General features: G+C 39.6%; 1 protein-coding gene across 2 annotated transcripts; it reads right to left on the bottom strand.

Moving 5' to 3' along the window:
• Window positions 1–792: 792 nt before the first annotated feature.
• On the bottom strand, window positions 793–21,590 carry LOC308257847 (immunoglobulin-binding protein 1-like). Of its 2 annotated transcripts, XM_080687940.1 has the most exons (3): window positions 21,398–21,590; window positions 4,165–4,308; window positions 793–1,971 (listed from the first exon to the last, which is right to left on the bottom strand). In XM_080687940.1, exon 3 carries the CDS (start codon window positions 1,969–1,971, stop codon window positions 946–948), a length of 1,026 nt encoding a protein of 341 aa, XP_080544066.1. In that variant the 5' UTR covers window positions 4,165–4,308; window positions 21,398–21,590; the 3' UTR covers window positions 793–945. The 2 variants fall into 2 exon arrangements, with proteins under 2 accessions (XP_080544066.1, XP_080544067.1); XM_080687941.1 differs by lacking the exon at window positions 4,165–4,308.
• Between the last annotated feature and the right edge of the window lie 708 nt (window positions 21,591–22,298).

The raw sequence follows: 22,298 nt of genomic DNA, 5'->3' as shown, positions 1-22,298 counted from the left end.
CCCTAAGATTGCAAATATCAGTTTTAAAAAGGCCCACAGAAATTCACTTCACTTACCGTGATTCCAAGTAAAGGTTTATTTGTGTGTGTGATATGCAAGCTTTCTTTTGTCTGTAGTGAACATCAGGTAACTGATGAAGTTTCCTTTTAGATGTTTGGAAACTCATAGCTGAATCCATACATCCCTTAACAATTAACTCACCTAGACTTAATGGCACTATTTTGGGGTAGATTCTTTTTAGATAGCATTATTTCTATTGTAGTCATCAACTACCCATTTTACACGATGCACTTAGAAGCTGCTTTAAATCTTTTGAAAATTTTAGAGGCATACATCTGAGAGTGAATAGCAAAGGAAACAAAATTCACTGACTATTTTCTTTGTTCCAAGTAGTTTACATATATAACCATAGGTGTTACTCAATAACACATTCTCCTGTTTTAAAGATGAGGTTTAGGTATGTCAAATAACATAATCTATACTACAAAGGTAGTAAGGGTCAGAGCTTATATTTGAATCCAATATTTTCTGGTTTTGTCCAAAACACATACTCCTATCTATGGCTCCACTATCTATCTATTAAACATTAATTTTTATTTTACTTTTTCTGTACAGGCTCATCATGTAATAGACTTTTTTACTTCTTAAGGAGAATTCATTTAGCCATTGATTATACATAGCCTTTCTCAATCCTCTTTTCTTTCCACTTAAGAAACTGGAACACATCATGATGAGCATGATAATGCCAAAACAAAATTGCTGGTTCATCATCTAGAGAACAAACACACACTTAATTGCTTGACACTTTATTGAACACAAAGCAAGATTAAGCATCACTGCCTCCATGGTACAGAGCTGAAGCAGGAACCCAGGTAGAGGGAGACAGCACAGCTTTCCTTCATGGAGAAAATGTGCCCCTCATAGTCCTGTCTTGTTGTGGGAAGACTAACCCATGTTCTGTCGGTTGCCGTAGCCCCTAGGATGGGTGTCCTTCCAGTCATCCCACTCCTGAGCTTGGTCGTGTGTTTGCTCATCATCCACTTCCTCCTTTTGTTTCTGATCTTCCTTTCCCCGAGTTACTCTTTTGACCTCGCATGTTGTCTCAGGTATTCCCTGATCTGGTAATGTTCCACACTTCCCATACTGGTCATACCAGTCGCTCACCGTCATAGATGCCAGACTCGGATAACCAGCTCCAAATACTTTGGCTTGGGTCACATTCCGAGCGAGAATGAAGGGTCTCCCTGTAGGCCTGTCCGGAAGGGATGAGGGTGAAGTTGATGCCTCTGATGAAGAGCCTCTTCCTCTCAGGATTGTTATCTCCTGGTCGATGCTCTCAATCTCTTCTAAGCTGATAACAATCCACCTTCGGAGGTGGAGGAGGTAATATTCACGAACATTCTCATCATCGACTTGGCCGCTTTCCACGGCAGATTTCATTGCAGACAACCTCTGCTCCACCTCCTTCCTCTGCTTGTATCTCTCTATTTTAGTCTGTCTTTTAGTCGCCATAGCAAGGAGACTAGGATGGGCCACGGATGAAATAGCAGTGTTGTTATTTTCAGTCGGGCTGTTGTTGGTTTGGGGCAACTCGAACTCTGCCACGTGATAGAACTGGCACTGAGTTAAGTAGTTTACGAAGTGTTCCCGAGCCCACTGCAAATGATCTAGACGCTTTTGGGGGTTGACTTGTTTCATGGCCAGCGCTCCTTGAAGTGCTGGCACCAGCAGGTACTTCAGGTCTGTGGAAGCAATCTCTTCCAAATCTTCGTTTCGGCTGAACAAGTCGAGTTGCGATAACATTTCGGCTGCCTTCTCAAGTTGCGTTAGCCCCTCCGATACCTTCTTTTGGATTATCTTGGAAGTGCTGGGTTCAGCTGTCTCTTCCACTTCATCCAGAAGTTGCTTGCTAGTTTCGAACAGCTCTGGGAGCCGCGGCAGCAGTGATTCTTCTTCCTCCGCTGTTGACATCTTGGGAAAGGGATAAACATTAATTTTTATATTAAGTTTATATTGAGCTTGATTAAGTTAATTAATTAAGTAAATACTTATTCCCCTTTGCAGCACTGTTATGCGGTTAAAATCAAGTCATGAATGTACTTTGAGAGAATTTTTAAATGATATACAAATGTGATGTTTTATTACCTATTACTCTATTATATTGATCATTGCAAGATTTGAATTACTGTATTAAAATCTAATGGTTGTATGTGAGCATGTAATTATAAATCTGGAGTGCTCCACTATTCACTCTATTAGTGCTCAACAATGATTTTTAATCAACTGAAAAGCTGAAAAGGGCTTTGATAAAAGCCCCTCGAATGTGAAATACTTTACTGAAGTTCAACAACAAATGACATTCTAAATTAAACTTCAGTTCATAAAATTCCTATTCTGATGAAGAAATCATTCTACTACCACACATATAGTAGCTTCTTACAAGCCATATGAAAGCATGCATTTGAAAATCCTACAGTGGTCCTCTGACCTGCAAACAGGTATTTCTAAGACGGATAGAAAAACTATCCCTTTTCTGTGTACTGAGGAATAGCCACAGATTTTATAAAATGATCCATGGTCTCTAAACACAGACAAGAACAGTCCCTTCTCTCTTCATCCCAGCCTGAATCTTCAGCCAATATTAAAGTGCAACCTCATTATGCTTGATCCTATTTCATTAATGTCTCTCTCTCTCTCTTTCTCATTCCAGCTCTTTATCCTTCCAGAAAATGACTTTTGCTATTTCAACTCTGACGTTAATTATATTGTTCACCTTGTGTGTTAGCCCTACTTCCTTTGTCTTATAAGAAAATATTTTAAAAACATGCTGCATTAGAAACCATGAATATTTTTCTAAGCATCAACTGCAAGTATCACACAATGAAAACATCACCATAATGAAAAAAAATCTGGTGCTGCTTCATTAAGAAGGTATACAACTTAGGATGGACATTGCAGGCCTGGGTGCTACTTAAAGCTTAATTCTTTTGATAGGACATTTAGCAAACTGTAGACAAAAATATGTTATATATTTGATTTTTAACTTAATGAGCTGCAATAATATCTTAGCTCAAACCCTGCCCACAGTTTACCATCACTAGTGGTTGGGATGAGTATTTATTTTACTTTTCATTGTATTTCCAGAGGTCCTTGGCCATTGGCCAAATCAGATATCATATGGTAAGAAATTTCATGGAAGCTCCTGGTAATCTATAAATATAAATACAAATAAAATAATATGTGAGCCTTAAACCATGGTAGTAAAGACAGTTCCAAGCAGTCACTGATATTCTATTAGAGAAGTTTTAGAAAGAAAAGTTGGGGTTGCAAAGATGATAAACACCATCCCTTTCTTAGAGGAGTATCTCTGATCCAAAAGACCAATAAGAAGGGAACTGCCTACTGAGCAAGTTGAGCATGTCTGGGAAACTTCACAGCCCCCTTAAAGCCAATGCAAAAACAGAAAAATAAAGAGGCATGTGTGTATATTTGTCAAGTTTCATTGTCAGGAAGCAGAGCCTGAGGCAAAGACTTGGATGCAATCTGTAAGAGAGAGAAGGAAGCAGAATGGAGAGGAAGAGAGAGCCAAGCCAGGATGTGGTGTCAAGTGAAGTCTAGTGTTGGTCTGATTGGTTGGGAATAGGCAAGACTCTAGAATATGAGTCAACAGTTTTTGTTTTCTGTTTTTCTGTAAAGGGCCAGATTGTCTTTCCTGCAACTACTCAGCCTTGCCATTGTAGATGTAAACAGCCACAGCCAATAAAATAAATGAGCCTAGTTTGTTCTAATAAAAAGTTATCTACAAAAAAAGTCAGTAAGACAGATTTGGAGGAGGAACCATAGTTTGCTGACTGCTTCTCTGGAGTATAAATCATACCACAGAGTAGTGTGCCCCACCCCAGAGGCAAGGAGTTTGGCATTTTGTAATGTGTATCAATCAGTCATCATCTCTGGAGCTAAGGTGGGGGTGGTGCCCAGGCTCCAAGACAAGGTGGTTCCCATCAACCAGGACAGTCATTCTTAAGCTTCACTGTGAACCAGAATCACTTGGTGCTCTACGAAGGACAGATTTGTGGGCCCCACCCTAGAGTGTCTGATTCAGTAGTTCTGGAGTAGGTTCTGAATCTGTAGTAGTAGCAAGTTTCCAGGTGAAATTAATGTTACCTTTTTGGGAGCCACTCCTTTTGATCAGATGATTCTCCGGAGGAGGGGCAGCTGTTGAGCATTTTGCAGCCAACACAACAGCTAGAGGCCTGATGAACTTGTCAAGAGTATTTCAGCAGGGCACCAACAGCGTCCAGTGTAATACTTCAAGTGTGCAGTATGGAAAGATATATTTTGAAAAAATAAACCTCTGAATAAGGAAATGTTTATTCATGCCACATTCTCCTTTTGATGAGGCTGCTCAGTCTTGAAATATTGCCTAGCCCAGTGGTCGGCAAACTCATTAGTCAACAGAGCCAAATATCAACAGTACAACGATTGAAATTTCTTTTGAGAGCCAAATTTTTTAAACTTAAACTTCTTCTAACGCCACTTCTTCAAAATAGACTTGCCCAGCCCATGGTATTTTGTGGAAGAGCCACACTCAAGGGACCAAAGAGCCGCATGTGGCTCACGAGCTGCTGTTTGCCAACCACTGGCCTAGCCTATTCTGATCCAACTATTTCTTAACACTGAGTTATAGCCTTCTTAGCATCTTTACTTATTCATATTTGTTTCCATGTGTTTATTGATGCATCCATTGGTACTGGTTAGCATATGAATCTTTGTTAAATTTGTTAAATTCTAATCTCCTTGAGAGCACAGATCATGTTTTCTCCTAATTTTATAACTATCAAGGGAAGAGAATTCTATCTCTTCATAGCTGTTTTGAATCAATATTTCCCAGGGAAAATGAAAACTATAGTATATGGAAAATAAGAGTTTTTTTTTAGTACCTCCAATAAATTCTACCTTGTTCTTTACCTATATTTCTGTTACTATAAAACATATTCCCAGACAACTGACATTAGTAGCATAAACAGTGAATCTCACTAAATTTGTCCTCATATGCATTATGCCCCAAGTAGTAATGCCTTCCCAGGAGTGCTCTAATTCTGGTTCATAGATTCACTGCAAGGAGACCGAAGCAGGAAAAAAATCTTAATTTGTGCATTATGAAGCCAGTTCTCTGAGCTGCCTATAGTATGAGGGGGAAAATATAGATTACTTTGTCCTGAACTGTGTATCTAAATCTTGATTTATCATTCTTAATATCCTCAAAGACAAAGCAGAGAAATGTGGCTTGGGGTTGTGACTACTTGACTATTTAAACCAGTTTCTAGAGTGAAATTAATTCTGGCTAAAGGACAGGGATTAAGAAAATTATTTCAAACTCAAGTGTTCAGATAATCACACACACACATACACACACACACACACACACACACACACACACACACACACACATACACACAGTAAAACAAGGAGTAAGTAGCCAGGAGGGTGGCTTAATTAGTCAGAGCTGATGGAGATTGAAGGGCTGAATAAAATGAAAAATTATCTACACTAATAAAAGAGAAACATGCAAATTGACCATACCTCTGCTATGCCCACCAGCCATGCCCACCAGCCAATCAGGAGCAAGTATGCAAATTAACCCAACCAAGATGGCTGTGGCCATGGAGCGAGCAGGATGCTTGGGTTTCCCCGGCAATGGAGAAAGCCAAGCTTCTGCAGCCCTGGACTCCCCTGGCCTCCGCTCAAGGCTACAAAGTTTCAATTATAGAAGATAAATAAATCCCAGATACCAGGGCCTCCTCTTGGGTCACTGGGGAGCGTGGTCAGCCTAAAAACCACCACAGGCCCCTTGCCCAGGCCGCCCCACACCCCAAGGGAACCCCCACCCTGATCCGGGACACCCTTCAGGGCAAACCAGCCGGCCCACCCGTGCACCAGGCCTCTATCCTATGTAATAAAAGAGTAATATGCAAATTGACCGTCACTCCAACACACAAGATGGCTGCCCCATGTGGTCAAAGATAGCTGCCCCCATGTGGACACAAGATGGCCGCCAAAAGATGGCCAGCAGGGGAGGGCAGTTGGGAGGGACCAGGCCTGCAAGGGAGGGCATTTGGGAGGGGGGGCGATCAGGCCTTCAGAGGAGAGCAGTTAGGGGTGACCAGGCCTGCAGGGGAGAGCAGTTAGGGGTGACCAGGCCTGCAGGGGAGGGCAGTTAGGGGCAATCAGGCTGGCAGGGGAGCAGTTAGGCATCGATCAGGTTGGCAGGGGAGTGGTTAGGGGGTGATCAGGCTGGCAGGCAGAAGCGGTTAGGGGCAATCAGGAAGGCAGGCAGGCGAGCAATTGGGAGCCAGCAGTCCTGGATTGTAAGAGGGATGTCCGACTGCCCGTTTAGGCCCGATCCCAGTAGAACATCCCTCGAGGGGTCCCAGATTGGAGAGGGTGCAGGCTGGGCTGAGGGACACCCCCACATGCATGAATTTCGTGCACTGGGCCTCTAGTCATATTATATAGATCAACACAATGTAAGCTAACATAGTGAGTTCCAACCAGAATATTTTAAGAAGCACTGGTAAAGAGTCAAATACCAAGCAAATTAATACCAGCAAGACAAGAGCTGAATCATAAGCCACAGGTAAAGCTAAGATCCAATTAAAAAAAACAAACAAACGAAACAGGAGGAATTAGTATTCAAGAGGTCATAAAAAGAAAAAAAAAAGGATACAGGTAATGACAAAAAGGAAAGAGAGTAAATATAGGTGGTGTGTGCAGTTTTTATTCCTCAGAATATGTAGAGGCATAAATTAAAAATCAAAGGTATTATTTTGTAAGGATGAACTTCGGCATACATAATTTACAATCAAACTAAACCCCTCTTAGATATATGAGCTAGAGGAACTTACAAATGTACACCAACAGATATGACTAAGAGTGTTCAAAGCAGTGTCATTCATAAAAGTAAAAAACTAGAAATAACCCCCATACCTATTTACAGGAGAATGGATATATTGTGTTATATACACATAATAGAATATTATACATCAGGGGAAATAAATGAACTGTAATTACATGTAATAACACAAATGAATCTTAAAAATATAATGCTGAGTGAAGAAAATGAGCCATATAAATCCTGCTTCCACTTAAGCTATAGAAAGCTGCAAGAATGCTGTTCCCATCCTAATGACAACAAAAACCAGATGATATACAAGATCATAACTTCTACTGAACCCACCAGGGAGCTGAGGTCATCATAAGACAACCATAAGAACTGAATTTCCACTCGAGGCAATCCCCTCCAAGGAGAGAAAAGACATAGACATATTTTTCCCTTTGCTAGAGTGCAAGAAAAACAGGGGGCCACTTCAGAAGAAGGTAAGTAATCAGGTACATGTAATAGAATCAGGGGCATAGAAAGGGAGTGGACTGAGAATTCTTGGGGGAAAGGGGTATGGGAAGTGTGGGAAGAGACTGGACAAAAAGTGTACACCTATGGATGAGGACAGTGCGGGGGGAGGTTAGGGCAGAGGGTGGGGTGGGAACCGGGTGGAGGGGAGCTATGGGGGGAAAAAAGAGGAACAACTGTAATAATCTGAACAATAAAGATTTATTAAATAAAAATAAATAAAATCTTAAAGGCCAACTGTAAGCTAGTATGTAAACTAAGAATAACCAGGAGCCCTAGACATGGGGTGGTTCATACTCACACACCTGCTCTTCTCCACTGTGCTCCCAGAGTGCTCTAAGGAAAGGTTAGGGGCAGAACAGGAGACCAGAGAGCTCTCCCTTCAGTGGTACAGGCACACAGAAGGTGAATAGCTTCTGCTTGGATTCAGGTACAAAACACCTTGCACTTCCCTGGACCATCTCTCACAAAAAGCAAAAACCTCAGCCACTCGGGGAAGGGCACAGGAAAAGAGATAAAAGTAAAATCCACCTACCTCTGAAGAAAGACTATGACACTCCCCTTCCTGCCACTGCTAACTTTCCCAGGGCATGGTCTTCCCCAGGCCAGAGAAATGAAAATCTTCATGTCCCAGGGTGCTGCATCAATACAAAGCAGAAGTCTGCTACCCTAGGGGAGGGTCAGGAAATGCTTCTGCCTAGCACCCGCCACAGATACAAGGTAGAGTTTGCTTGATACAAGTAGAATTGGCAGAAACACTGAGACTGTCCTATAGACACGGCCCAGGTGCATAGGTCCTGGCTAAAGTTAAGACTGACCCAGAAGAACCAAAATATCTCCTGGTCCCACAACAAACTTAGTAGCCAGTAACAAGCAATAACAGTCTACTCCTGAGGAAGGGAAAAAGAGTGTGGAGAGAGACCCTTGCAACATAGTCATACTGGGACTCCTGAAAGCTGAGGATAGAGCAGGCGCTCAGAGAACAAGTGTCCAGTACTCCAGACCCCACTGGGAAATCAAGGTAACAGCTGTTCACTGATGGAGGAACTTGAAACCTGTGGTACACCGAGAGTAACTATAGCAACAACAAAACAATAACTCAGTTGAACTAGTGACTAGATTGATTCAAACCCCCATATTAACAGTCTGAGCAAAGAGAAATATCCATTTCCAGACAAATGCTATCTTCTCCATTCTGTCCTGTCTACAAATAATGTCCCATAGTCAATAAAAAAATATGAGACAGACAAAAAACCCAAATGATTTCCAAGGGATAAAGCAATAATTAGAATCAGATTCAGAGATAATTCAGGTGTTAGTTCTATCAGATAGAGACTTTAAAATAATTATGATTAATATGCTAAAGGATCTAATGGAAAAGTTTTATGACATATGTAAAAAGATGAGGCATTTTAGCAGGGAGATGGAAACTATTAAAAATGTCAAATAGAAAAGTTATAAATAATAACTTGATATCAGAGATAATTCTTTCAACAGACATATCAGTAGACTGTATATAGCTAAGGGAAGAATCCATGAACTTTGGGATAGTTCAATCAAAATTATCGCAACTTAAGAACAATGAAGAGAAGGAGAGAGGGACGGGGCGGGGGGGAGGGGGTGGGAGAAAGAGAGAGAGATGAACCAGAATAGAGTATCCAAAGCTGTGGTACAATATCAAATAATCTAACATATGTAGTTGGAGTTCAAGAAAAAGAAGAACAGACTTCTTGTTAGAAATTTTGTGAGTTAGAAGGTGATGAAACATCGTAATTAAAGTGCTCAAAGGAAAAATACTGTCAACCCAGAATTCTATATTTAGCAAACTCATACATCATAAAGGAAGGCAAAACAAAAACTATTTTCAGATGAACAAAAGCTAAGACAACCTAATGCCAGCAGATCTGAACTGCAATAAATTTTAAACTAAGTTCTTAGGCAGAAAAAGGATGGGATCATATGGAAATTTAGAAGTGCATGAAGAAGTATAAAGCATCAGAAATGGTAAAAATTAGAGTAAATATAAAGTTTTTAATTATTTTTTCTTACTAACTTTAAAAAAGAATATATAGCAAAAATGTATTACAGGGCTTATAACATAGAAGTAAACTATATGACAATAGTAAAATAGTTGGGAGGGAAGAAATGAAAGTGTTCTGTTATAAGGTTCATATACTCCATGTGAAGTGATATAATGTAATGTGAAGATACACTATAATGACTTAAAGACATATTGTACATCTTAGTGCAATCACCAAAAAAATTATAAAAGAGATTTAACTAAAAATACAAGTGGTGGTGAAATAGAATAAAAAAATGTTCAATTAATCAAGAAAAAAATGTCAGAAAAAGCAGAAAAGTGAACAAAAAACAGATAAGACAAAAACAAAGTAAGATGGTATATTTAAATTGAACCAGAAATAATTTCAAAAAATGTAAATTATCTGAATTCTCAAATTTAAATGATAATTCACAGAAACTGAACCATAACATAATAGCATTTTTATAAGCCTCAAAAATGATTTAAACTAAACAATATCCTTTCTAAGAATGTTATGTCTACATAATTATGTAACTATTTAAATTCTAAATGCAAAAAGTCACAATGCATATAACTTCTGGAAAGAGAGAGGCAGCACAGTAGCTGTGGTGAATTGGTGATATTCTGGTTCTTGAATTGGCTATTGAGTGTACTAGTATACCGCATTAATATGTTTTGACATTCTCAAATATATTACTTGTATTTTATCATATGTATTAAAGAAAATGCTTTTAAAAAGAAGACTGTTTAAATAACTAAATATAGAAAAGTACCTCAAAGTAAGCTAGACTGATTTTCAAAAGCAAAGGGAGAAAAGGTTTCTAAACTACGCTAAAGTGAGAGATTCCATAAAAATTTATTTCAACAAAAATGTCTTTTTAAAAAATATATATTTTTATTGATTTTTTACAGAGAGGAAGAGAGAGGGATAGAGAGTTAGAAACATCGATGAGAGAGAAACATGGATCAGCTGCCTCCTGCACACCTCCTATTAGGGATGTGCTCGCATCCAAGGTACATGCCCTTGACCAGAATCGAACCTGGGACCTTTCAGTTCGCAGGCCAATGCTCTATCCACTGAGCCAAACTGGTTAGGGCTCAACAAAACTGTCTTCATTATATGTTCTATGTGCAAGATGCTGAGCTATTCATTGGATATAAAATTAAGAATAAGGCACCATTCCCAACTTGGACAGTTTACAACATAGTGGAGGAGTTCACTGTCAAGTCTCTATGTAGGCACAAAGAGAGAATCAGTGAAGTACAGATGAAACAAGATTGTCCATATGTTGATAACTTCTGAAACTCTGATGGGTGCAATGTGTTCATTATATTATTTTTCCACATCTATATATATTTGAAATTTCTCCTAATGAGAAGTGCGTTTGCTTGTTTTATTTTTTTTTACAAAATTATCTGGTTCAGTACTTTTAATACAAAATAGGCTGAGATATGGTGAACTATTGATAAGCAGTGAAAAAAACTAGGTGATAATTTCATGATTCCAAAGTTCCTGACAGGCTAGAACAATGGGCTAAATAAGAAAGTAAAAATATAATAAAGATGCAAGAAAAAGAAGTAAAAAGCATACACATTGGAAATGAAGAAACTGTCTCTATTTGCAAATGACATGATTGTATATACAGGAAATCTCTCAAAGAAGCTTCAAATAAACTATTAAAACCAATTAGTGAGTGCCCTGGCTGAGTAACACAGTTGGTTAGAGCATCATCCTGATACAACAGGTTGTGGATTCAACCTCCCACCAGGGCACATACAAGAAGCAATCAATGAATGCATAAATAAGTGGAACATCAAACCAATGCTTCTCATTTCTCCTCCTCCTCCCTCCCTCCCCCCTCTCACTGTAAAGAGCAACAAACTAATCGGTGAGTATCAAGGTTGAAGAATACAATGTCAATCTAAATATTTAATCATATTTCTATATATTAATAGTGAATAATCACAAATTTAAATTTTTGAGTTACCATTTTCAATAGCACCCAAAAAAGGAATATCTGTAAAATCTTACAAATGAATGAGTGCAAAATCTGTATACTAAAAACTACAAAACACTGATGAAAGAAATAAAAAGGGATCTAAATAAATGGAATGATCTAACAGTTCACAGATTAGAAGGTTCAAACTGTTAATATACCAATTATCCCCAAAATGATATATAGATTCAATATAATCCCAGGATATATTTTTAGAAATCAACAAACTCACTCTAAAATTCATACAGCTAGGCAAATAAAATAGAATAGTCAAAACATTTTGAAAAAAAGAGAACAAAGTTGGAAGTTTCACAATTACCTGATTTCCAAACTTACTATAAAACTACAGTCTGATGTGGGAAAGCAGGCAGACATAAAAATAAATGGAACACAACAGAATCTCTAGAATTAGATGCACACATATAATATCAATTTTTCATGAAGGGGCAAAAGTAATTCAGTGGAGAAAGGAAAGTCATTTCCATAAATGTTCCTGAGATGATTATGCATATAACAAGGATAAAAATATTTGTACATGAAACTCAATCCATACCTCTCACCCCATACAAAAATTAACTGAAAATCAATCATTGAAGCCTAAAACTATGCACTTTTAAATATGTAAGAGAAAAATCTTGTGTTGAGTTAAACAGTAATTTCTTAGATACAACAGCCAAAGCATAGTCCATTAAAGATAACAGTTGAAAAATTACACTTCATCAAAATTAAGAGCATCTACTCTTCAAAAGACAATAGCTAGGTGTTAGAGAGGTTGTGGAGACAAAGGAACCCTCATACACTACTAGTGGGAATGTAAACTGGGATAGCCACTATGGAAAACAGTATGGAAGTCCCTGAAAAAAATGAGGAATAGAGTTACCATATGACCCAGCAATCACTCTTCTGGATATCTACTAGAAAATTTTGAAAACATTTATTCATGAAGATATATGTACTCCAATGCTTAGTGCAACATTATGCCCAGTGGCTAAGACATGGAAACAACTGTAGTGTCCTTCAATAGATGATTGGATAAAGAAGATGTGGTAGATATACAGAATGGAATACTACTCAGACATAAGAAAAGATGAAATACTGCCATTTGTGATAATATGGATGGATCTCGAGAATATCATGCTAAGCAAAGTAAGTCAGACAGAAAAGTAAAAAACCATATGATTTCACTCACAAGTGGGGTATAAACCTGAAAGCAACAAACAAACAAGACAAACAAAAACTAACAGACAACAGTGAGGTGGTTACCAGAGGAAAAAGGGGGTGGGGGTAGTAAAAGGTAAAGGGGGTGAAATGTATGGTGACAGGAGATTTGACTTTAAGGGCTGAACACACAGTACGATATACAGATGCTGTGTTATAGAAGTGTACACTTGAAACCTATATAATTTTATTACCAATGTCACCCCAATAAATTTAATAAAAGTTTAAAAAGACAATGTAAAAAAAAGAAGACAATGTCAGTAGACTGAAAAGACTAGCCAAAGACAGGGAGAAAATATTTTCAAATCACATTTCTAAAAGCAGGTTAAGAGTCTCTCAACTGGGAAATGGATAAAACTGATTGTAGTATTTGTGCACGATGGAATACTACTCAGCAGTAAAAAGGAACAAACACTTGATAAACGCAACAATATAACTGAATCTTCAATGCATTGTACTAAATGAAACAAGCCATAGTCAAAAGCCTACATATTGCATGATTTCTTTAAATGACATTCTTGCAAAGGCAAAATTATATGAATAGAAAATACATCAGTGGTTGCCAGACGTGGGAACAGGAGACTGGTTGACTACAAAACTACACTAGGAAATATTTTTGAGCAATAAAAGTATCATCAAGATTGCCGTAGTGGTCACATGATACGTAAATTTGTCAAAACTAGCAGAACTGTACAGTTAATATGCAAATTTTACTGAATGCAAATTATACCCTTTTTTAATTTTAGGAGGCTTTAAAATATAATAGCAGTTACTTTAAAATATTTTATTTCTTTTACAAAATAAATAAATACAAAATGAGAAAGATATGGTTCAATATGCATCCATGCAGAAAAAAATTTATAAATTCAATATGAGTAAACTCCTTGGCATGGCTGTCCAAAAAAATAAATTCACTTAATATATATATAGAACTCCAAGTAAGGCAAAATACCCTGTTATTCTGTATTATGGAGGTCACATGTTGGGCAGTATTTTGGACTGTGTCCAGGAGGTAGGAGGAATATGAACCATGTACCACTATTTACAAATGGAAGAGCTTTTTCCCAACCAGTGTGAATTCACCATCACTGAAGTTGTTCAAGCAGAGAATACTGAGATCAATTTTGAAGTGACTTAATAAGTCAGAACTTTAGGAATTGCTTTCTTCCAAAAAAAATATCAATAAAGCAACTACTCTGGGTCACTAAATACAGAGACATGGGAATATGATAGTGAACACGTACATGTTTTTCCAGCCTAGCAATGACCTGGTTAAAGTTATAAAACTACCTACTCTTTTTTCCCAAACTACAAAACTTGTAGTTGAGAAAGTAGAAATGCAGAGAGAAATACTTCCTGATTTATTTTAATTATGTCCAGGAAACCCTCAGATAGCCATGAATATGAGAAGTCAGCCAAATTCTAATTGACTGCCTATGCTTAGAATTCAGGTCTGTTCTGTTCTGTTTTTGTAACTTTGATACTATATCTGGACTTTCTCAGCATGGTTGCTTATTACCTTATCCTAAATCTTTCTCCAATTAGTATCTGAAATGATTTGAGTACAAAGACCAGAGATTAGCAGTTTATCACCTGCCTGTTTCAGAACCTCATATGTACTTGATGGTTTATACAACACAAAGCTGATGATGGCCTTTCCTATAGCTTTACACTCTAAGTGGGAGATTTTTCCAACTTATGACACATTTGTTATATTGATATATTTTGTATATCAAGACATGATTTTCTTTTTTGCACATATGAATGCTCTCCTTCAGTAATTTCTTAATCATTCGCAATTCATTCCTTCATTTATTAACTAATCACTTGCACATATAGCAAGTGTTTACTTAAGTGTCGCTCAAGTGTTAGAGGTACAAAAATGATGATTATTTCACTACAATTTCATTTAATTTTACTTTTAAAACTATTTCTGACTATAGAAAAAATGAATTGTGGATTTCTTTCTCATGCGACTAGCTTTTGTTAGTGTAACACACACAAACACACATACATCCAAATAAAATGACTTGATCTTCATATTTTCTTGTCACCCCCTTCATGAAAGTTTCTCTAATTTTTAGCCCATAATGATCTCCCCCTTTTGTATTCCCTAAATATATTTCACCATTTGTCTTTCACGTATAACACTTTATAATATCATCTCTTACATTTCTTTGTATGTACCTTCTGAATATTTTTATTTTATTAGTGTAAGATAATATAACCATGTGATAATCCTGTCTAATAAAAGAGTAATATGCAAATTAACCATCACTCCGCTACACTCACAAGCCACGCCACTAGCCAATCAGGATTGGGCATGCAAATTAACCCAAGATGGCTGCAGCCATGGAGCAAACAGGAGGCTTGGGTTGCCTGCGGCAATGGAGGAAGCCAAGCTTTCCGCACACTCTGGCCAGCCCAGGCCTCCACTCAAGGCTATGAAGTTTCAATTATAGAAGATAAATAAATCCCAGATACCAGGGCCTCTGCTTGGGTCGCCGGGGGGCGTGGCCGGCCTGAAAACCACCATACGCCCCTCGCCCAGGCTGCCCCATGCCCCAAGGGGACCCCCACCCTGATCTGGGACACCCTTCAGGCAAACCAGCTGGCCCTCACCTGTGCACCAGGCCTCTATCCTATCTGATAAAAGAGTAATATGCAAATTGACCATCACTCCAACACACAAGATGGCTGCCCCATGTGGTCAAAGATGGCTGCCCCCATGTGGACACAAGAGGGCCGCCACAAGATGGTCAGCAGGGAAGGGCAGTTGGGAGGGACCAGGCCTGCAAGGGAGGGCAGTTAGGAGTGACCAGGCCTGCAGGGGAGGGCAGTTAGGGGTAACCAGGCCTGCAGGGGAGGGCAGTTAGGGGCAATCAGGCTGGCAGGGGAGGGCAGTTGGGAGGGACCCAGGCCTGCAAGGGAGGGCAGTTAGGAGTGACCAGGCCTGCAGGGGAGGGCAGTTAGGGGTAACCAGGCCTGCAGGGGAGGGCAGTTAGGGGCAATCAGGCTGGCAGGGGAGCAGTTAGGCAACAATCAGGCTGGCAGGGGAGTGGTTAGGGGGTGATCAGGCTGGCAGGCAGAAGCGGTTAGGGGCAATCAGGAAGGCAGGCAGGTGAGCAGTTGGGAGCCAGCAGTCCTGGATTGTGAGAGGGATGTCCGACTGCCCGTTTAGGCCTGATCCTACCGGGGTCCCAGATTGGAGAGGGTGCAGGCTGGGCTAAGGGACACACCCCCCCATGCACGAATTTCGTGCACCGGGCCTCTAGTAAGTATATAATAATGATAAAATATATCATACAGAAGTCATTGTCATGGAAAGCAACAGTCTCTGTCCCCCATTATCTTGCTAGGCACTCCCCAACAAATTGTCCTAGTCTCTAAAGGTAACTGCTTTTTAAAATTTGTAGATACTAGCACTTCTAGATATTAGCTGTTTTACTTCATGTTATAAACTTAATGTATTATATTTTGATTCTTGATATGAAAGAATAAATTTCAACTTATTTCACCCTGTTTTCTGCATTCTTAGTCCCCACCCAATTTTTTTAAATTATTATTATTATTATTATTATTATTATTATTATTATTTTGCTGTTCTTCTTTCCTCAGCTTTGGAAAGTACACCTTGACTCTCAATTATGTACAATGAAGATATTACTGCTCTTACCTTTAATTCCACCTCTCCTCCCTCCCAAGGAGAATGCTGCTATTATCAAAATCAAATTGATTCACTAGTCTTTTACTCCATATTTTGTTAATTCATTCAATACCTTTATTCCCTTCACCTTTAGACTATGACTTTTCATAAAACTTCATTTAATTTTCCCAGAAGTTTCTAATTGCTTTTCTTCTTGACAAAATATTATCTACTAGAGGCCTGATGCACAAATTTGTGCATGGGTGGGGTTCCTCAGCCTGGCTGGTGATCAAGGCCTATTGGGGGGCCAGCGGGCAGGGGGAGAAACCCCAGGAGGTTGGCCGGCTGGCCACCCAATTAGGGCCCGGGGGAAGGGATTGCGGAGGATGGCTGTGGGAGTGCACTGTCCACCAGGGGGCAGCTCCTGCATTGAGCATCTGTCCCCTGGTGGTCAGTGCATGTCATAGCGACTAGTCAACCAGTCGTTCTCGTCGTTTGGTTGTAACAGTCACTTAGGCTTTTATATATATGGATTTAATATTGCCAATTTTCAGCCTTCTGACTATTCCTTCTCCTGCTTATAATCTACTTCCTTTTTATTTTTGAATGAGGAGTATCTTTATAAAGCCTTCTTTTGCAATTTACAATGGTTGTTTTTAGACCTCTGCATAAATTGTCGTAACATGGTATGTTTTAATCATACTCTTTAGTGTATTTTTAAAAATTCTTTATCTTTTTCTTGGTTTTCACCAAAATTTCACTAGAGATGCATTATTAAGAAAGGTTGCATAGATCTGTGGTAACAAGGCTATAATCCTTGAATGTATGAAATGTTTTATTTTTTCCCTCAAGATAACTTGGCTGGGAATGGAATTATAGATTCAAGGTAATTTTTCTTTAGAATATTAAAGCCATCATTCTGATGTCATCTGTCAGCAAGTGTTGCTGAAGCGAATTTCTGCTAATTTGGCTCTCATTCCTTGTTGCTATTGTTTTCTTTTCCTCTCCAGTAGCTTTAAGGTGTTTCTCTTTTTCTTGGATATTTTGAAATTTCATGATGATTTCTCTCAGTGTCTCCATCAGGGCCCCCATAAGAATCGATGGCTGTCAATGTTCAAACTCAGGAGTTGTCCAGGAAAACTCTTTAACTGCTCGCCCCCCCCCCAACCCCCCCCCCCCCCACACACACACAAAGGGCAGAGACTGAAGAAAGAGACAGGGTACTCTAGATTGGTAGGTGGTAGGTTCAATAAGCAAAAGAACTTACATACAAGGTGTGGCTTGGGAGGCTGAAATGAGTTGCTCTCTGAACCTGGTTACCATATCTTACAAGTTTATATGGAGGCCTTAACTGGGTTCAGCCATGTATAGTGTCCAGAGAGTCTCAACAACACGTGGCTCTCACAAGACTATGCTGTTGAAAGTGGCTCTGGCTGTGGAACAATGAGCAAAATGTACATTACAAGGAAGGTTTGCAGGGTGAAGGTAAGGGGCCTCCAACTGCCAAGGTCCACTAGTTTGTGGATCAACTGGTGGTCACATCCTCTTCAGGGGTCCTCAAACTACGGCCCGCGGGCCACATGCGGCCCACCAAGGACATTTATCCGGCCCGCCGGGTGCCGCTGCCTGTCCTGCTTAGCAGTCGACTCGTCCCGGGCCCGCAGTGCGCATAGGAATTTGTTCATAGTTTTTTTTTAAACTATAGTCCGGCCCTCCAACGGTCTGAGGGACAGTGAACTGGCCCCCTGTTTAAAAAGTTTGAGGACCCCTGCATGACATTCAAATTAACGAAAGTGTTGAGGAGGACTTAATATGGAATATATCTAAAAAGGTGTTGGGGGTGCAACCATTATGGAAAACAATATGGAGTTTCCTCAAAAATTAAATATGGGACTGCCATTTGATCCAGTGATCCCACTTCTAGGAACATATCCTAAGAAACCCCAAAACACCATTCAGAATAAATGTATGCACCCCTATGTTCATAGAAGCACAATTTATAAGAGCTAAGAACTGGAAATAGCCCAAGTGCTTATCAGTAGATGAGTGGATAAAAAAAACCTGTGGTACATTTATACCATGGAATACTATGCAGCTGTAAAAAAGGATATGTTACCCTTTGAGACAGCATGAGGGACCTATAGAGTATCATGCTAAGTGAAATGTCAGTTAGAGAAAGATAAGTATCACATGCTCTCAACTCACATGTGGAATCTAATTAACAAAATAAATTGATGAACAGAGTGGATCCAGAGACATGGAAGCATGGAACAGAGTGCGGGATTTTGGAGGGAAGGCCGGGGAGGGTGGGTGGTTGGGAGGTAGTCAAGCAAAGACCTTGTATGCATATATGCATAGCCCACGGACATAGATAATAGGGTGGTGAAGGCCTGGGGTGGGGACAGGGGTGAGCTGGAGGGAGTCAATGGGGGAAAAGGGGACATAGTAATGCTTTCAACAATAAAGATTTAAAAATTAAAAAGAAATTTTAAAAAAAGGTGTTGGGGTTAGGAGGTGTAAGAGAACCACAAGGGATAATGCTACGAATCAGGATTAGTAATTGCAGAGCTATTACCATTCCTAAGCTCTAAGGGACAGGTGAAAAATAGGATCACCAGAGTGTGCCGCGCCGGCACGGCCAAGAGTGAACCTGAGTGGGGGCGGCTGAAAGGCTTAGAAAAGACAGACAAGAGAATGAAGGCTGGGTCTCGGTGGGACGCTGCTTCCTGAGAGACAGCGCTGCACCCCACAAGCCGTGTCTTTATTTCATAGATTTCCACGAGGCATAGTAAGGGCGTGATCAAGATGTTTACAACATTCACACGTGGGGCCACGTGTTCGGACCATAGCTTCAAGCTTACAACTATAGCTGTTGGCTATAATTGTGCCGGGAGGGCTCTGCCCTCCAGGCTGGGACTTGCACGTGGCCACGAGAGGACTGTGCCCCCTCATCAGTCCAAGGCTTGAACTTGTCCAAATACTGTAGTCGCGCCCCACACCAGAGTCACATACAGATTATTTCGGGAACAGCTGTGACGTGTTTGAGACGCAAAATCAGCCTGAAGGACCAGGCTCCCTCCCACCTCTAACTAGGTCTCCCATTGCCAAAACGCACCCAAAGGCTCAGGAAATTGGCACCAGTTGACATCATTCATCATGTTAGAAAGCGGTAAATAGTGGTAATAGAATGTAGAGGGACAAAAAGAAGGTAGTGACTGCAATTTTACTTTGATTGCTACACTGATACAATCTATACCACACAGAAAAAATAAAAATACCAGGGGATTTTGTTAAATTTTTGAATTAGGGTGAGAAATGAATGTATGGTGTACTTATTCACTTAAAATGCACAGAAAATTTAAAAATTTAGCTCTTAAATAAAGAGATAATAAACAAATAGTAATGACCAACAAATTATTGAATTTACACTTAATATGAAATAAATTAGAACTTTAAAAATGACCCTACTGGGATTCTGTGTTATAATTTAAGGTAACATGATGCGTATATAGAATCCTTTATCATTACTTTTTGCTGTTGTATAAAATCTTGAGGTCTTTTTTTTTTTTTTAATGCCAAGAGATGTTTAGATAGAAATCAAGTTTAGTCTGTCAGAGGAGAGTGCATCAGCAGAGTCATATACAGAAGTCATATAAATCCCCATACTCCTTAGAGTTATGGAGACCAACTCCAATCCAAGAACTGTATTCTCTAACTCCACCACCACCAGCTACTTGAATTTAGTTAGGCAGGCACACTACTCCTGAACTTCACATTGCTCATTTACAAAACAATATACTAGATTATTATAACTGAGATAATTCTGAAAATACCATACTGTCAGTCACACCAGGAAGACCTATTCTCACACATTTACAGCCTGTTGAAGAAGATAGACAATTAATTAAACAGAATTATTTAAACTAAAAAAAAAAATATGTAGAAAGTGCTAGATTGGAGAATATCAGGGATCTATGGGACAGAAAGTAAGGAAATGTTATTTTGAAAGAGGGCACTCCCTCTTAGATGGTATGTACATACAAACATACATACGCATACATAATGAATATGAGATGTAGAATAGGTCGAGAAAATTGTGCTGAAACATAATGTGCCTGGCATGTGACTAGTGCTCAAAAAATGTTAGCAATTATTACTCAATACAGTGCCAGGTACAAATGTATCCAGGTTCACTAAATGGGACTCAATGGGGCAATGAAAGAGCCCCCTGTACTCCAACTGGGCATTCAAACCCATTCTGTGGGGTTTGTTCTCTCCTGCTATTAGATGAAATCTCAGGCAGTCTCCTTAGCATGCTCACTCCCTCTTAGATGTTATGTACATACCTACACACACAAATATATACATATACTGTTACTGTCAGTCCCCAAAATAGTCTTGTTTCAGGAATTAATATGCCTATTTCAGTATGATAACATTATTTAAAATTAAAACCTCTCTCCTCCTCCACCAGAAAGATGGGTGTTGGTTTACAACCTTGGGAGTTGCTGGCAAGAATTTCAAACTGGCTCTTATATGAAGCGCAAGGAACAGCCTGAAAAGGAGGCAGACCAGTCCACACGGGGGGTAGGTGGCAGGTTTAGTCAAGAGGCTTGTCTTCTGTGCCTGCAAGATTAGTAATCTAGGCATCTGCCCATGAAAACCTTAAAAGTATATTTATCTCAGATTTCTTGTTATTTTAATAGAGTAACATTTTTACAAAGTTATTTTAATTAAGTAACATTTTTTAAAAGAAAACAAAAGAGTATATATAGAGGCCAGTGGTATATACCATCCACATAGTCTCAGCAATATCTTACTCTCTCAGGCTGCATCCTTGAAAATGGCTCCAGCTATGGGAACAGAGGCTGGAACATATATTCCAGGGACAGGGGAGGGAGTAAGAAGCCTCTGATTGCCTGGGTCCAGCTCTCAGGTTAATTGGCCTTCACAGGCCTTCTCAATGTCCTCTTTCAACAATGGGGTAGCTATTTCTTACGTTCTCACCTCATTTTTACCAGCCTTGGGCTGTACAGGCTCTTTCAGGATAGAAGCTAAGAGTGAGACAAGAGGTAATTGTTACTTACCTGATATTAGCAATCTACCCTTGGTTTCCTCTGGACTTGTTGCAGGTTTAAATGTCAGCAACAGGTGTCTGCCACTAATTTAAGGACAACAGGAGTCCCCAGTCTGGGGTGTAATAGAAGGAGAAACTTGATTCAGGTAAACAGTTTGCAAACCAGAGAAATGCAGCCTCCTGAGGAAACTGAAAGTGCTCTCATGGAGACAGAGGGCAGACCTCTTTTTATAGAGAGAGAGTACCTGCCCTAATCCCTGATTGGTCCATTTTTATGTAAATGAGGACTCCCAAGTTTGCACAGTCTGATTGGTCCATTTAGCACTGTCCTGACTGGTCAGAATCATAGATGCTGATTGGTTGTTAGGGAGCCATTCTGATTGGTCAGTAAAGATGCAAATGAGGATATAGCTGCACTGTTCTGATTGGACAGGGAAGGTCTCAGCCCATTGGTCAAAATATCATGCAGGAACTACTTTATAAGGGTCAGCTCAGACTGCAAGAACACAGTACAGCAGGCTGGCCGCTCAGTCTGCAGCTTTTCTGTGTGAGGCCTCTGTTAGCAATGACTGCTAGACTCCAATTAGAAATTTTTGCCCAGTTAATCACAAAGAGTCCTTCTTGGCAGGCATATTCCTTCTTAAGGACCACAAAAACTAAGTCTCTTTGGGACTGACAGAAGTTTAGACTCTTTTTCCTGGGTTCTTCGTAGACAACATCATTACTAGGATCTTTCATCTGAATTCCCATAACAGAAGCAATGCCTCATCTGCCCGGTCCCATAAAATCCCCACATTTGAGTGACCTACTCTGCACAAACTCTCCCTTTTGAGAGCCCATCACTCTTACTTCTTGGAGAAAGCTATTTTAAAATATCTCCGGGCATATTTTGTCTCTCATTGTCCCATATC

Source organism: Plecotus auritus, assembly GCF_963455305.1.
Source record: "Plecotus auritus genome assembly, chromosome: 9".
NCBI lineage: Eukaryota > Metazoa > Chordata > Mammalia > Chiroptera > Vespertilionidae > Plecotus > Plecotus auritus.
Note: the sequence above shows the minus strand (reverse complement) of the source record. Positions and strands in the feature narration are given on the sequence as shown.

Bases quoted from the DNA above. Each gene is read 5' to 3' on its own strand.
- LOC308257847 (XM_080687940.1), bottom strand. From the start codon at position 1,971: ATGTCAACAGCGGAGGAAGAAGAATCACTGCTGCCGCGGCTCCCAGAG.